The sequence below is a fragment of the Phyllopteryx taeniolatus genome, chromosome 11 (genome assembly GCF_024500385.1).
Source record: "Phyllopteryx taeniolatus isolate TA_2022b chromosome 11, UOR_Ptae_1.2, whole genome shotgun sequence".
Classification (NCBI taxonomy): Eukaryota; Metazoa; Chordata; class Actinopteri; order Syngnathiformes; family Syngnathidae; genus Phyllopteryx; species Phyllopteryx taeniolatus.
Genome location: NC_084512.1, coordinates 9,579,443 through 9,596,132, shown reverse-complemented (window position 1 = coordinate 9,596,132; position 16,690 = coordinate 9,579,443). Strand labels below are relative to the sequence as shown.

The 16,690-nt window shown below is 40.2% G+C and overlaps 1 protein-coding gene across 4 annotated transcripts in view; it reads right to left on the bottom strand.

The window, feature by feature from the left end:
- The window catches only part of wdr11 (WD repeat domain 11), a 57,661-nt gene that overhangs the window by 29,074 nt on the left and 11,897 nt on the right, over positions 1-16,690 (bottom strand). For all 4 annotated transcript variants that reach the window (XM_061789623.1, XM_061789622.1, XM_061789620.1 and 1 more), the window contains exons 3-12: positions 15,887-16,040; positions 15,482-15,655; positions 15,172-15,373; positions 12,174-12,339; positions 9,618-9,729; positions 8,816-9,014; positions 7,950-8,050; positions 6,544-6,720; positions 3,649-3,733; positions 1,395-1,501 (exon numbers count right to left, since the gene is read on the bottom strand). In XM_061789623.1, coding sequence (XP_061645607.1) covers positions 1,395-1,501; positions 3,649-3,733; positions 6,544-6,720; positions 7,950-8,050; positions 8,816-9,014; positions 9,618-9,729; positions 12,174-12,339; positions 15,172-15,373; positions 15,482-15,655; positions 15,887-16,040 — 1,477 coding nt within the window. The remainder of the gene's footprint in view (positions 1-1,394; positions 1,502-3,648; positions 3,734-6,543; positions 6,721-7,949; positions 8,051-8,815; positions 9,015-9,617; positions 9,730-12,173; positions 12,340-15,171; positions 15,374-15,481; positions 15,656-15,886; positions 16,041-16,690) is intronic.

The window sequence follows — 16,690 nt, the reverse complement described above, 5'->3', positions numbered from 1 at the left end:
GTCCTTTTGTTGCCACCACATGCGCAAATGACGTCGGACCACGATGGCGGCGTCGCCCAATCAAAGAAGCCGGCCATGCGGCTTCGATCGTTTTTTCCCAGCCTTGATCTGTTGGCGGAGCTCCAGGAAACAACTGTTACGCCCGCAGTTCAGAGTGGGGCCCGCAACAAGTTCAAATGGCACGAAAAGTTACGAGCGCACGCCAGTGGGACATCAACTTTCTTTTTGCATCCCTTTTATTTTTACTTTTTGTGCATCTTCTTCTTCAAATAAACGAGCCTCTTTCCCTCCTGAGATACTTGGCAACAAACCATCTCCAGGGCCAACTGATCTACGGTCGTGACAATAGTCCGAATTTACAAAATTAGTGCCTACTAATTTTGGGCTAAAATACCAGCTTCACACAAGTTCCAACTTTGTACTAGTTCAACACGCTGTAACCTTTTCACGTACATTTTTAGTCCAGCCACACACAGTGTCCTATTTTTCTTTACGTGTGCCTAGCTTCCTTTCTATTACCATTATTATTTTCTTTCTGTAGTCAAGGCCCTCTGCATTGTTTTCCCTGTAGTTTCCCTTTCAGATTTAAATACATTTTCTATAAAATTCCACTTCCTACGGTTACGATGGTTTAGGATTAGTGTTAGGGTGGGTTAGGGTTAGTGATTTTCATAATAACGCTGCCATATTGAAGTCACTTTTTTTTCCCTTCTGGAAGATTGTTGGACTTTGAACATTTTCCAGCTCAAAGCAACTTTGGAGAGTCTTGATTAAGGTGTTGGACAAGAAGGACGGGACCCTGACTGGATCTGGCCCTGCCCGCTCGCAGCTGCTTTCCCAATATCAGAGGCCAGCATTAATTGTCGCAGTGAGGTGACATCAAATGACCCAGATGCAAGGAAATGCAGAGTTTAAATGAATTTTGTCATACGTGATATGGCATGACTCATTTTTGTGACTGGATCCAAGTGAGCCCTCAGATCATTCAGAAGGTCCAAAATTCCATTGCTTAATGGACAATATGTCGTGAACATTTTTGTTTCTGGCATTTTAAAAATGTTTAGACATGCGGAAAGGTTCTCCCCGCTTCTACTCATTTTCCCTATACTACGATGGCACCACAATGCATCATAGTTTGCGCTTGCCCGTCAGACAAAAGATACAACATCAGGCAGGGCAATTCACCTCAGGTTTGATGAATCACAGCATGTGTGCTAAATTAATCTACTTATACAGACTCCTCCCATAAAGCGCAAAATGATCTGTGTGGCAATGTAGACTGTTTTAGAGACGCAATCCTGGTTGCGCCCAATTAGTAGATCTGTTTGCATGAGCAATCTAGTTTGCGCTGGTTTTGGAACATGTAAACTCCTAGTGTTGGTTGTGTTTCTCACCAGTAGGCATGTCGACGTGCTGCAGCTCATTTCGAACCAGGCCCATGTTGTTCGGAGAAGAAGTGGCAAAAGATAGAAAGCTGGTGAGACTCACCCACTCAATACCCCTGTGGAATGAACACACATGCAGTGTCACAATTGCAAAATAAATCAAATCAGCCAAGTGTGCAAAATGAGTTTTTTTTTTTTTTTTTTTTTTTTAAGAACTCTGGGGGCAGAAACTGCACCATAATGAGATGGTAAGGACCCAGATGATTAATTAGTCAATTTTCCCTGTAAATGTAAATGGAATGCGAAATAGTTTGGCCTCCTTGGCTGTGTTGGGAGATTGGCTGCTCGGCTCATCTGCATAAAGGCATCTTACTACCCTCACCAATATTGAACTGCCACACGTTATAGTACTAGAACCAACAGCAATAATGTACATGAGGGAAAAACCTTATGCAGGAAAACGAAAACCAGGAAATCTTATGTGTCACACACAAATTCATTATGGAACCTTAAACTGCTAAGAATACAATACATGCATTTATGTGTTGTTCTACATATGTGTAGCTGGTCCAAAAATACCTTGTTTCCATCCATTTTAATATACAGTACCACTTCTCTTCATTACCAGTCGTGATGAAGGTAAGCTGGAGCCTATACCAGCAGCCTTTGGTGGAGAGGTGGGGTAAACCCTGCACTGGTCGCCAGCCAATCGCAGGGCACATATAAACAAACAACCATTCGCACTCAAATTCACACCTACGGGAAATCTAACTTCTTCAACCTACCTACCATGCATGTTTTTGGGATGTGGGTGGAAACCGGGGTACCCGGAGAAAACCCACCCAGGCACGGGGAGAACATGCAAACTCCACACAGGCGGGGTCAGAATTTGAACCCGGGTCCTCAGAACTGTGAGGCGGATGAGCTAACCAGTCACACACCGTGCCGCCTGTATGGTCATAAGTAACCGGACCCCAAAGCGGACCCCAAAACATACCGCTTTGGGGTCCGCTCTCCAACCTCTCTCTCTCTCTCTCTCACACTCACTCAGACACGCGGGCGCGCGCACACACATGCACATGTGCACACACACATACACACCTAAACACACACTATCAATATGTCTGGTCAACAAACAGCTTCTTTAGTTAGTCATTTCAGTGAATAAAGCAAAAAAAATTCTGTAAGCCATGCATGTGTTTTAGGGCATTTAAAAAATGAAATGATGACAGCCTGGCAGGTGTGTGTGGACTCCCATTTGAGTTTGAATGTGATTGGTTACTCCTGAACACAGCCACATGCCAGTTATAAGAGGGGGTGCACCCTTGTGCAACCAGATTTATTTTATTATACTATTATTATTATTTTCTTTAAACTTTATTTAATCAGGTAAAAGACCAGTTGAGACAGAACATCTCTTTTGCAATGGTGACCTGAACAAGATTATTTCAATTCAGACCGCTCAATGCACGCTCAGGGAGGGCAGAAGAACATGCATGACACACTTGCTACAAGCAACACAGCGTGGGTTTACAACATAGGAATTTGCAAACACAAACTACGCCGCGGCACATTAAACGTTTTTCTACGATTAGTTTTTATGATTGTGAGAAGCCAAAATCGAAATTATGATTAAATTTCAATTAATCGCCCAGTCCTAATGCCAGGGAGAAAATGTGAGAAAAATGAGGATATTCATGTTCTTAGATAAAATAATTTTGTGGTCAAAAGTCATTAGGTATCAGAATATGGGTACACTTCATCCATGATGGATGATTTGAAAGCCCATGTCTTTGCTCAGTTGACTTGGAGGAACAGGAAATTGCTGAAGGGGCCTCAGGACCATCATGCGAGATGACCATTTGCTGCTGGGCTTCACAAGAATTACTTAGAACTTGGTGGATTTCAGGTGGCCCAGTCACACACAGGGATGCAACCTGCGACCTCTCCTTCCTACAGTAAACGCCTATTTCATGCCATGCTGCTGCTTCTGGTAAATATTGTCTGTTGTCCAACACATAATGTTCTTATTTCAAATAGACACTCCCGTAGATGGGAGCATAAATCTTTCAAAACTAAAATGTTTAGTTTATTTAATATAAGAAAAAGATCAATTAATAATTACCTTCCAGCAGTGAGTAATTTTCAGAACATGAAGAATTATACTTTAGTTTTTACTGCTTGTGTTGGGAAGTCTTCCAAAATGACCGCTGAATCATAGAGTGTCCCCTTAATGCCAATGTTCACAGTCGTCACATCTTACCTGACTTCACAAGAATGGACACTGAGCTCCTTGTGGAGAAGACCACTGGTAAGGTTGTAGACCAGTATAGACCCATTACCGGTGCCTGAGAATAAACAAAAAGCAGTGAAGCAAGATGAATACGTAACAGACTAAGTATGAATAAGAAACGTTTGTCAATAAGGTATTTTAGCAACATGTATGTAGGTAAAATTAGTACAGTAGAATCATAGAGACAAAGAAACGATATCCTTCTTCTACCAAGAGACATTCCCAGAAAAATTCCCAAAAGAGCTTATTTTTTGACAAGTTACTCCTCGCACCAACAACGGCAGGGGTCGTGTCACTTTGCCTGTACTGACGACTCAAAATAAAAAAATAAAAATTTTTAAAAACAAGCTCAGTCCGCTGATGCACAATGTTTTACAACTTTTAAATGTTTTATTTTTTTTGTACAAATAATTCCAATGAAGTTGTGACATTGTGTAAAAAAACAATGCAAAAGAAAAACAGTGATGTTCCTCAGTTTGAAGATTATATATCTTGTTTTTGTGGTGCATTTAATTGAATATAGGTTGAAAAGGTTTGGCAAACCATTGTATTGTTTTTATTTACGTTTTACACAACGTCCCAACTTCAGTGGAATTGGCGTATATTATGACTGATATTCTGTCTACGACAATAATCAATTAACAGCCATAAAAAAATGAAATTAAGTTCTTTGTAAATTAGCAAACTTATAAATTTAGCAATAATTATTCCACACACTGTATATTATATCATTATATCAATGTTACAACATAATTCTCAAATGTCTTACTGTATAAATACTACTCTAGCATAATTAGACATTTATTAGTTGCCATATACTAATAAGCAACAACATAAAACATTTAATTGTTAGTTTTTTAATCAGATTCATCTTTATTTGCCAAGTATGTCCAAAAAACACACAGGGAATTTGTCTCCGGTAGTTGGAGCCGCTCTAGTACGACAACAGACAGTCAATTGACAGAGAACACTTTTGAGACATAAAGACATGGACAAAAAAAAAAAAAGACCAGTCACTGAGCAGTAAAGGGTTGCTAGTTATCTGGTAATGCCGGTACATTTTATTTTATTTTTTTTTGACAATTGTGCAAAAAAGATGCAGAGTCCTCTAGCACTTAGAGCAGTTCGAATGACTAATATTGCAATAGTCCGGTGCAAAGACCATTGTGCAAGGGGCGCCGAGACTTCAAGGGGTGTATGCGGTTTAAAGTGACGAGTAGTGCGATAATCTGGGACAATGTTGGTTGTGCAAATGTTGAAAATACTCCTCAATGTAATATGACTGTACATTGCAGACATCATACAGCATTATGAAGTACTTTATTGCAGACCTTCATTTATAGTGAGCACTCACGTTTTGACATTTTGAACATAAAATTACCTAATTTCAGCAAGCTCACTACACAATCACACATAAAATCATCACTTCAACATGATTTTTCTGTTCAGGAATTAAATATTTTACTTATAATATCGTTCAAGGGGAAGTTTAGTTTACACTGTGCTGTATATTTTGTGTTACATACACCACACAGAGAACCTGTAACACCTTAACTTCTCTCACGACATACATAAAGTATAAAGTAAAGCGTTGTTTATGGCAGCGGTTAGGTTTCGGACCACCCCCGCAATAAGTGAAATCCACGAAGTAGAAACCAGATATTTAAAAAAATTATTTATACGTATTTTCAGCCTTCAAAAATAGTTTATTACACACAAAAACCTTTGTGTGACTGTAATATTGTTTGTAAAAATTACAGTGCTTTAATAAGCTTTTAACAAAATATTTCCTTTTGGCTTGCAGTTCCTAACAAGCAAGCAGTGGATGAGGCTGTGGTCAACATGATCATCAAAGACTGCCAGCCACTCACCATTGTTGAAAATGAGGGATTCAGGGAGCTCCTGAAGCTTATCAACTCGCACTTAAATTTTTATGCTCACGAATCGAATTTACACTTGGAAACAGACAAAATGTTTGTCATATGTCCGAGACCACTTAATCTAAATGGTTTTGATATGGTTCAACTGCTGCTGTTTTTTTGTAGTGAGACAATTTTCTAACCTCGATCCAATCCATCAAGCAAATTACTGAATCAGAAAATACCTAAAACAGAATATTGGTGATATGACTATTGCATGTCAATAGATGAGACAGTTAACTTACCTAATAAATTTTTCAGTTTAGCATGTACAGGATGTAATTATTATCCATTCAACCATTTTCTATACTGCTAAATGCTTTTTAAAATGTGTTCACTCAGTAGTCTCTACACCAAACCTTTCTTTCTACTTACAATCTTGCTCCCAATGCAAACCAATTAGAGGAGAAAACGACTGTGTGTCGTTTGTTATTACTTAATGATTATTTTTTTAAGAACTCAAACCATCTATCCATCCATCCATTTTCTGAGCCGCTTCTCCTCACTAGGGTCGCGGGCGTGCTGGAGCCTATCCCAGCTATCATCGGGCATGAGGCAGGGTACACCCTGAACTGGTTGCCAGCCAATCGCAGGGCACATACAAACAAACAACCATTCGCACTCACATTCACACCTACGGGCAATTTAGAGTTTTCAATTAACGTGCATGTTTTTGTGATGTGGGAGGAAACCGGAGTGCCCAGAGAAAACCCACGCAGGCACGGGGAGAACATGCAAACTCCACACAGGCGGGGCCGGGGATTGAACCCGCTCCCCAGAACTGTGAGGCTGACGCTCTAACAAGTCGGCCACTGTGCCGCTGAACTAAAAACCAAGGGGGAAAAAAAGAACAAGTGTACAAACCCATCGATTGGTTCGCACCAGAGGGAGCAAATCATCAGTGTGGAAAAAATATGGATTCGTATGTGTTTGCAAGATAACCTACCAACAGCCAGCATAGGTTGGTAGTGGTTGATGTTTTTGGTTGTTAGAGGTGGACACATGCGGATGGCAAATGGTGGCAGTGGCAAACCAGAGAGGAGGCCAGTCAACAGAAACTTCAGCTGGACTTCTTGCTGGTTGAAGGATGGAAGAGGGGCCTCACCAGCTATCAAAGTTTGACCTAGAAATACAAAAATGATAAACCGTAAATTTGAAATTAAAATGCTCAGACTTCCTTAATTTTTGTTATTATGTTACAGTCTTATGCAAGAATAATTGAAGTTTTTGGAACAAATCACAAAGCAAAAAATTGCAGAATTGGGTCAATTCTGCAGTTTACATTATTGAAGAAAATGTAAAGCTTATGTGGTACACTACATATATATAAATGTACTGTGAATATTGTGTTTTTTTCTTCTTTTTTGCAGAATTGCATGTTTAAAACCTTGACTGAAAATAAGCCATGGAAATGCATTTTAAAGCCAAAACCAAATCATCAACAACTGACAATTAATGTAAATATGGTTTGTAGGGTCGGCATGGTGCAAGACTGGTTAGCACATCTGCCTCACAGTTCTGGGGACCGGGGTTCAAATCCCGATCCCGCCTGTGTGTAGTTTGCATGTTCTCCCCGTGCCTGCGTGGGTTTTCTCCGGGTACTCCGGTTTCCTCCCACATCCCAAAAACATGCATGAATTGGAGACTCTAAATTGCCCGTAGGCATGACTGTGAGTGCGAATGGTTGTTTGTTCCTATGTGCCCTGCGATTGGCTGGCAACCAGTTCAGGGTGTACCCCGCCTCCTGCCCGATGACAGCTGGGATAGGCTCCAGCACGCCCGCGACCCTAGTGAGGAGAAGCGGCTCAGAAAATGGATGGATGGATGGATGGTTTGTAGGGTCGGCATGGTGCAAGACTGGTTAGCACATCTGCCTCACAGTTCTGGGGACCGGGGTTCAAATCCCGATCCCGCCTGTGTGTAGTTTGCATGTTCTCCCCGTGCCTGGGTGGGTTTTCTCCGGGCACTCCGGTTTCCTCCCACATCCCAAAAACCTGCATGGTTGGTTAATTGAAGACTCTAAATTGCCCGTGGGTGTGAATGTGATTGGTTTTATGTTTCTATGTGCCCTGCGATTGGCTGGCAACCGGTCCAGGGTGCACCCCGCCTCCCGCCCGAAGATAGCTGGGATAGGCTCCAGCAGCCCGCGACCCTAGTGAGGATAAGCGGTAAAGAAAATGGATGGATGGATGGTTTGTAGGGGTTGTCCATTGTAGGCATAGGTTTGGGCAGTGCCTAACTGTCTGTCTTGCCTGGACAGCTGATCATTGAATAACACAAAGAGGATTACAGACAAATGTGTATGTACTTGGTTGACACACAATGTTGTAGATTGATGGCATGCGGTCGTACCTATCATGCTGTTGAGAGAGAGATTCTGAATATGTTTCTGGTTTGGAGCCAGCGGAGCTCCACAAAAAGACACCGGGGAGTAGAGTGGGGACAAACCTGAACTGCAACACAAGGGGCGGGATAAAAATATTAATCCAATATATCATGAAAGGATGGCATGCATTAACTACTTAAACCAAGGTAATGGAAAGTGCTAATTCAATTGCGAGGATGAATGATTTTCTTTTCTTAACTGACCCAATCATTTATTTTGCATTGATTTAACATTGCTCCATAAAGACATCTTAATTATCATCAAGTTCAGCCTAAACCATATTTAGGATATGGTATGATTGTCAGATGGGTACACCAATCACCAGAATGTTCCAGGATGCACGTAAAGAAAACATTGGCCAGTCATATAGTTTCAGATGAACTCCTATCTTCAGTAAGCTGAACCCAAGAGAATTTTAAGCAGATTTATTGAAACTAGGCTGCGCTATCACAAAGTGAAGATAGGGACAAACATGACACACATTTTTATTTAATGCTGCTGCTGGGACTTATTTACCTATATTAATTTGATAGTAGGCACACAGGAAACAAACTAAAAAATGAGAAATACAGTCACGTCTCTCAACAGGAGCTTGGGACTCTCCTATCAAAGGAAAGTGAGATAGTTTAAGTCTCTGCATGTCCTACCTGTGACAGTTGCTAAGAAGCCTAAATTTAGGTCAGAGTATTATGCAGATTTTATGGAAGTTTATTTAAGGTGACTAAAAAAGTAGTGTGACTCTTACCGTTACCTCACCCTTCTTTTCAAGCCCGAGTCTGAAAATGAGTGGTACTGCAGAAATATTGAGAGATGTGCGTGTGCGCTTATATACCTTGGATTGACAGAAGCTCTTCCTGTGAAGGCTTTAAGCTCCCATAGCATGACTCTACCATCGCTGACCATGAGAGCAGCATTGTTTTCGTTAACAGGGCAGATAACGAGGCGATATGGCCGGACAGTCTTGGTGATTCGGATAGCATCACACTGAGAGCGGAGGTCATACACAAGCTCCTGGGCACTTTGTTCTTGGTCTGAGAAAGAAAAAGAGGAATGATGTAAGTGCCTGAAAAGGATGGGAGAATAGGGAGCATAATTACAGCTGTTGGGCATGTTAATAAAGGGAGACAAGTGTGGGATAAGGCATTGATTAGTTGTTAATAAAATAAAAAAAATTTGAAAAAAAAAAGTTGAGAAGACAAATGGGAGTAGATAGTGGAAAAGGTAAGTGTGAGGGGAAATGAGAGTAGGACAATAAAGCGAGCGGATTTAAGGAGATAAGCACCAGCAACAGAAATAAGTGTTTAAATGAGGGTGTGAGCGACTCATAAAAGAAAATGTTGGGAAAGCAGGAAAAGAAGCTGGAAAGATCAGCAAGAAAGAAATAAGTGAGGAAGAGAGAGACATTTGCTGAGACAATAGACTCCCATTGGCCTGTAACACTAAGCCAAAGATAAATGAGATAGTACGTCTAAGATGTCTGAATGCCCACTGGAGCATAGAGAAAGGCTCCAAGCTCTGACTGCATTATACGTCGGCTGAATAAATGAAGAGGGGAGAACAGCATCGCCGTGAGTTAGGGTTGTCAGTGAGCATAGTACAAATGGCAGCCACTGCACGTACAAGATGATACATACCTGCCACTCCTGATACTTCTTCAAGAGCTGTAGTGGAACGGCACACACGAAGCGTGATGCAGCCGTTCTCATGGAGGCAGTACAAGGCATCCCTCTGGGCGCAGGGGATCACCTGAGGCACAAAGTAGAGGAAAAGACGGAGGATGTGATGAATCGTCATTCTGCCACCTTGATACTCTCAACTAAATGTCCTCATGTTCACGAGTTCAGGAACTCTACAAATATTGCCCAATTCTTAGCACCGGTGGTTCTGTGGCACTATAGACAGTTTCATAGATAACAGTAAAAAATATATAATACATGCACGGAGTAGTACAAGATACCAACATAAAAAACAGTATATACAAATATGGGACATGCAGCATAAAAAGGAAGAAACCCAATATCAAAGGGGAGACAGTGACGTGATCTGAGTGCTATGACCAGTATAGTGAGGGTTTTTGTTTTTTTTGGACAATGCGAATCACCACGTGGATGCAGTATGACTAACTTGTAGGTGTAGATAACGGAGTAAGGGGGGAAAAAGTTACAGTACAGTGCCATAAAGGGGAGAGAAAAGCATGAACATTCTTTAATCTTAAGTACAAACTTACTAATACTCCATGTGTAAATGATAAATGGAACGAAGTGAAGTATGGTGTGCAACTGTCTAGTTCTAGTGTCTTTTCTTGAAAGCTTGTATCCCCTACATTTATACACGCTTAAGCTATACCATCAGTCATGTAAGTTAGCTGTGTGGCAAGCACTGAATAACACTTTGAGAAAAGGAGTACAGTACTTCACCACAAAGAGCATCTGATCATGCTCTAGAACAGAACTGGCTCAATGACAACATTCTCCACCCTTTAAAGTCTTTAAATCAAGGATCACCCACATGGTGCCTGTGGGCACCAGTTAACCCTCAAGGACCTCATGAGTTGCGCGATAGCAAATTCTAAAAACTCCTTCTTTACCAGTGATGAGATATTGTGATTTCCTAGAAATGTTGTCGAAGTGATCATTTGAAAATGTAAACACTTGCAGAGATTTATAGAAATAGTGTTGCATATTGACATTTATTTGTTCCCTACCTTGTTAAATAATTGTTTATAATTATTGTGAGAAATCATTTTCATGACCAGTATCTTCACATTCATACATTGTATTAAGAATTAATAACAACATATAACTAAAGGTGATTTGAGAAAGTTTTTTTTATTTTAGAAGTGTGTATTACCGTGAACTTGTAGCCCTTTGCAATAATCAGTACCCAAGCAGTAGCTCTTAGTTTCAAGAGTTTAAATAGATCAACAAATCGTTAGCAACCCAATTAAAGTTCCAAATAAACTGCTTAAATCATCAGTAGAAATGCCATCCATCCATTTTCTCTACCGCTTATCCTCATTAGGATCGCAGGTATGCTGGAGCATATACTGTACCAGATGACTTCGGCGAGAGGAGAGGTACGGCCTTGGACTGGTTACCATCCAATTGCAGGGCACATAGACAAACGACCATTCACACTCACATTCTCACCAAAGGACAATTTGGAGTCTTCAATGACTTTGGCACGTGGGAGGAAACCGGAGCACCCGGAAAGAAGCCCCTGACCGCTGAACTGTAAGGCGGATGTGCTAAGCAGTCGTCAACCGTGATCACTTAAATATGGAATAAACACAGTAGACACACAAAAAAGGCAGAAACCTACAAAATCCATTAAGTGAACTATGTTGTCCGTTCCTTCCCACCTACTGGTGGGCAGTCAAAATTGGTTTAGAGACAGTTTCTTCTCCATTACGGACAAATTCAATCTCACCCACAGTTTTAATCTATTTTCAAAAAGAAAACTGGTCCCCAGTTGAAAGAAAATTGTTACCCAAAGGTCGCTGGTGCTACTGAATCAAAGTATTGGATGGGAAAAAAAAAACATCACATCATACATTAAGTATGATGTTAGGATTATTTTGCTGTGAACAACTGTACAGCCATGCTCTGCTGGCTTCTCAATACACTGTGATGAGTCTAGCACTGAGATCGAGAAAGAAAAGTAAAAAACTATCATTTGTGCCACGGGTGTTGTCCACTTGGAAGATTAATTTCGAGTACATAAAGAGTTTTATGAACCCTGGTAAAAAAAAAAAAAAAAATGGTATGAATGCTAAAAGAGATTGATTTGAGGGAAAGACAGTGATGTAGAAGCAAGAGCTCAACAGACTCACCTTAGCAAACTGAACCATCAGGGGGAATAACAACAGGTTCCAAAACGTAAAAATTCATGCCAGAGCTGTTTTCATACCAGGGTCTTGTTAATTAAAAAAGTCTGAGAGCTAATGGAATGTAGACCTTGAATAATCAAAGTAGTTGGTAATTGAAATATATTATTTTTACAATTACTTGATTTATATAGGAGGTTTAAATGCATAAATCTTTATTGATGGAATGTAGACCTTGAATAATCAAAGTATTTGGTAATTGAAATATATTATTCTTACAATTACTTGATTTATATAGGCGGTTTAAATGCATAAATCTTTATTGATACAAGTTTTACAGCTGTTTATGTTTGGAGAGCATCACCTGGATGAAGGGTACTCCGGATCGCTCAATGGCTACAACTCCCACAGTCTGGCTGAGCTCCAAGTCCAGGATGAGGATCTCTCTGGGATAAAGCAGCAACATGTGGTTTCTTTTGGATGGCAGGTAAGACAGCTGCAGGCAGTCGTTCAAAGTCACTGCCTCTGCGCTATGGACCACAAAGTCAAAGAAGGGCAAAGTAAGAAACATGAGGAACGCAATTTCTCAAAGGATCATTGTTCCACATTCTATACCTATATTATGCCTGCATTCCATTTTGCTATTCTATATTCTGTTCAGGGGCACATAGAGCTGCAGCCTATCCAAGCTGACTTCAGGGTGAAAGACAACACCCTGAAATGGTGTGAACTGATCCCACAGGAGCTGCACGAAGGTCAGCTATGTGAGCTACTAGACTACCAAAGGCACACAGATGTGAATACTGGAAATGTTATTGACTACATCATCAGATTCTTCGTTTAATAACGACAGATCTAAAATGTTAGATAAACTTGGTCGCCATGTATGTTGTTCATTAAGGAAGGCAGAGTGAATAATCCCCATTGTATACTGTAACTGAGGGGAGACTGGCCAAACTGGGTGCAACGACGGGAAGTTTATGATTTAAGCAAGTTATATTGGTATTGCCATTATGCCAAATTAACATTTGAGATTCCTCAAAAAATTTTACTCTAACTTAATTTGTGTTTTGGGATTAATTGGCTATTCTATTGATGATGTAAACAGCAGAATTTCCTAAATCAAAAGGCAGGCGTAAATACTCAGTAGCGGGGAAAAATATGGGCAAAAAGCTAATTACCCCAGAGTCTGCTTTATTCATCTAAGATACGATCACATACAATAGAAACACCAGATAAATACTAATAGGATCATTATCATATGAAGAAGGCATGGAAGATAAAAATGAAGAAAAAAAAGAGAACCTTTTGGAGTTACTAAGCTCTACATGATTAGCAGCTCATGATGCTGGACCAAGAAAGTGATGGGGCCAGAAATATCTGAGCCACCAAAGTCAGCATCAAAAAGAAACCGTTAAAGACTTCTAAGTCTTAGATGCAATGGTGAAAGCAAAAGATCTTCAGAAAGCAGTATAAAGAAAAAAGAGAAGAGGCAAAATATTCAGCTGTCCAATTCCAACATCATCACACACTGCTCACATTTCCTTTGGTACTCATGTCCAGTCTAAAGAGATCTGAAACAAGAGCTATATTAGAATCAGGCACTGTCAGAGAAGCATTAATTTAACAATATGCTTATTATCATGGATGAGCTGTCAAAACTGTAAAACTGCACTGCATTATATTGACAGGTGATTCTTATATGTTGGCCCATATTGGTTTTCAGTATGATGCACTTTTCTGAAACATTTGCCTAATTTCTAAAATGTATTTTTTGTGTTGTCAGGGAAATTGTTTGCGCTTCTTATTGAGCGCTTAGAGCTTGGATAGAACTATGTTATTATAACTACAAGATGTCTTAAAATTGCAAACATTAACATACAGTTTAACACTTGACCATGTGTGAGAATTGTAGACAGAGCTGGGAACTGAGTCTGATCCTGCCATTGGGAAAAGTTAGCATGCTAACTGCCAGATTAATAGCTGCCTGGCGAGACATTCATGTGTATAATACAGCAATTAAGTCAGCACGTTTAAGATGTCAGACTCTTCTTTAAATCTCAAACGTAGGAAGAGAACTGTGAGAGAAGCCACAGTAACATTTTTCCACATTAGGATTTGGAAATGACACACACATGAAATGGACACAATGATAGAAAGGAAGTAGGATGAATGATGTGTGTGTGTGTTTGTGTGTGTGTGTGCCCGCACGTGTGTGTAATGCATATTGGTTGAGTGTGTAGACAGACTGCTACATTTATGAATAACCCAGTGTAAGAGGCACAATGTTTCAAGCAGAGTGGCTGCCAAAAAAAATGATGCATGGCCCACACTATTTTCTTCTCTTAAAAAAGAAGTTTCACGAGTCAGCCACTCACTAATATAAATAATGGCAACCCTTCATACATTTTCCATACCACTTATCCTCACTAGGGTCGCGGGCGTGCTGGAGCGCTAATCCTAGCTGACTCTGGGCGAGAGATGGGGTACACTCTGAACTGGTCGCCAGCCAATCGCAGGGCACATATAAACAAACCCTTCGCACTCACATCCACACTACCGGCAATTTAGAGTCTTCAATCAACCTACCATGCATGTTTTTGGGAAGTGGGAGGAAAATGGAGTACCCGGAGAAAACCTATGCAGGCACGAGGAGAACATGCAAACTCTACGTGACCCCGGATTCGAACCCGGGCCCTCAGAACTGGGAGGCATATGTGTTAATCGGTCGGCCGCAACCCTTCATGTATTCTTGAAAGGTTCTGGCACATCTATCTTCCCTCTTCAGGCAATTTATATTTGATAACTTTGAAATGTTCAAATCGATCTGGTAATATGATAAATACGTCACCCTAAAGGATGAACACACCTCACAGTGACAATCTGTGCCAGATCTGATATGCATAGTTGGCATTTTTAAATTCACCAGAGCACTTTCATGTAGCATCTGCGATTTGAAGCCATATGCTTCATATGAACTGTGCTTTTGGTACCCTCTGTTAGGGCAGTAACTGGCAGTGCGACATTCAATGACTCAACCGAGTTGATTTAAAAGCAAACATACTGTACATATGAAAACCCTTCAAAATAAAAGTATGGCTTGAAACTGACAATTGACACAAACTGTGTTTTAAAGATATTTACGTCATAATTAGTATATACTGTAGAAAAAATTTATTTAGGCTAAATATCAAGCAGCTACAAAAATCTATTCATATAGACTCAATTATTTTAGTGGAGTGGCCATCTAAAAATGTGGTTCTGTCAATGCTTGTTAAATAATCTGGGTATATTCAATGGGTCTACTCTGTTCTAATCTTCAAATACAGTTCTGAAGTTTAGTGAAAGCTCGTGGCTCTTACGTAGGCTTTTCATTGGTGATTAGCACTTTGACCTTGTTCAGAGCCTTCTTGGCACCAGTAGGAGCCGGGGCAGAGGTGGGTGCAGGCTTGGTGTGGGCAGGGCTTGCGTGAGGGCTTGCAATGTAAACCTTTTTGCCCGCACTTCCTGGTGGTTTTGAGTGGGAAAAGTCTGTGATGAAGACTATTCCTTCGCTCGTCAGCACTGTCAAGGAAAAAAAAAAATATATATATATATATACTTGTTTTCATGAAAAATCCAGTATTAAAAATTTAATGACACAGCTCCAATAAGACAATATTTTGTACATACATGCCATGTTGGATGGGTCAAATGGGTCAAAAGAAAAAGAGAGGATGTTTTCAGCATAGCTTTTCTTCCACAACTTGGTTCCTGTGTCACCATTCCACAGAACGATGTAGTTAGGTGGATGCACGGCCAACAACAGATCACGAGACACATCTTGATTCCACAGCCACTCCAAATCTGAAAGAAAGTAGAGGAAGCCAGAAAAAAATAGGCAGAAATAAAGAAGATGAATGCAAGGTGTTTCCAGCACGACTTATAGCGTGATGGCAATGGCATTGTAATGAAAACTACTAATCGCACACAACTTAAGAGTTACTTGACAGTATAGACTGTTTTCTTGGCAGGTCTTGCTCGGGTAATGTCCTGCCCCAGGATTAAGAATCAATTTAGGTTGCAATGATCTCTTACCCTGGATGGGTTTGGAGTGCTCTTGAATCTCACAATGGGCAGTGCCACTAACGACATCCCACACTATTATCTTTCCAGAGGCATCTCCGGAGGCCAGTCGCAAACAGTAGGGCGAACTCAGGTTATGGTAGTAATTTTCTCTCGACCACTTCACCTGGAGGAAGACATGACATAGTATGATTATTTGTATTACTTGAAGTACCAGACGCAAGTGATAATGGGGTGTAATTACTTGTGAGTCATGCACAATATTAGTGTCTGCTATTATATACAGTATGTGTTGTTGGTAGTAGCAAGAATTTAACCAATTACATTGCCATCTCAAATTTCGTTTAAAAAGCAGGTGCAGACACACATTATGTTTTGTTATTTGTCGGACTGATTTCGACAAGAGAAACTAATTGGTTATTGAAATTAATGTTTCTTTAAAGCGAGAAATTAATGAAAATGTCTTGTAAATCTGACACACCACGGAGAAGAGTGTTGTTGACAAGCCTGCCAAATTTGAACAAATAAAAAAAAAATGCCAAGTAAACCGATGCCTTGAGAAACGAGTTTATTTCATTCTGTGACCATGCTCTTATCTCAAACAGTTGGATCTCAAAACATATTTCACCATTTAAATGAATGAAAATGCAATTAAACCGTTCCAGTCCCCCAACAGACACCACAATCTTTCTTAAACCTTTTTTAAAAAAAGACAAGTGGCAGTATATTGTGAAATATAGTTATAAAAATATAATAGAAGAGAATGTAAATATATTAACTGGTTTTATGAAGTGCAATCAAGTCAAACGTCTCACA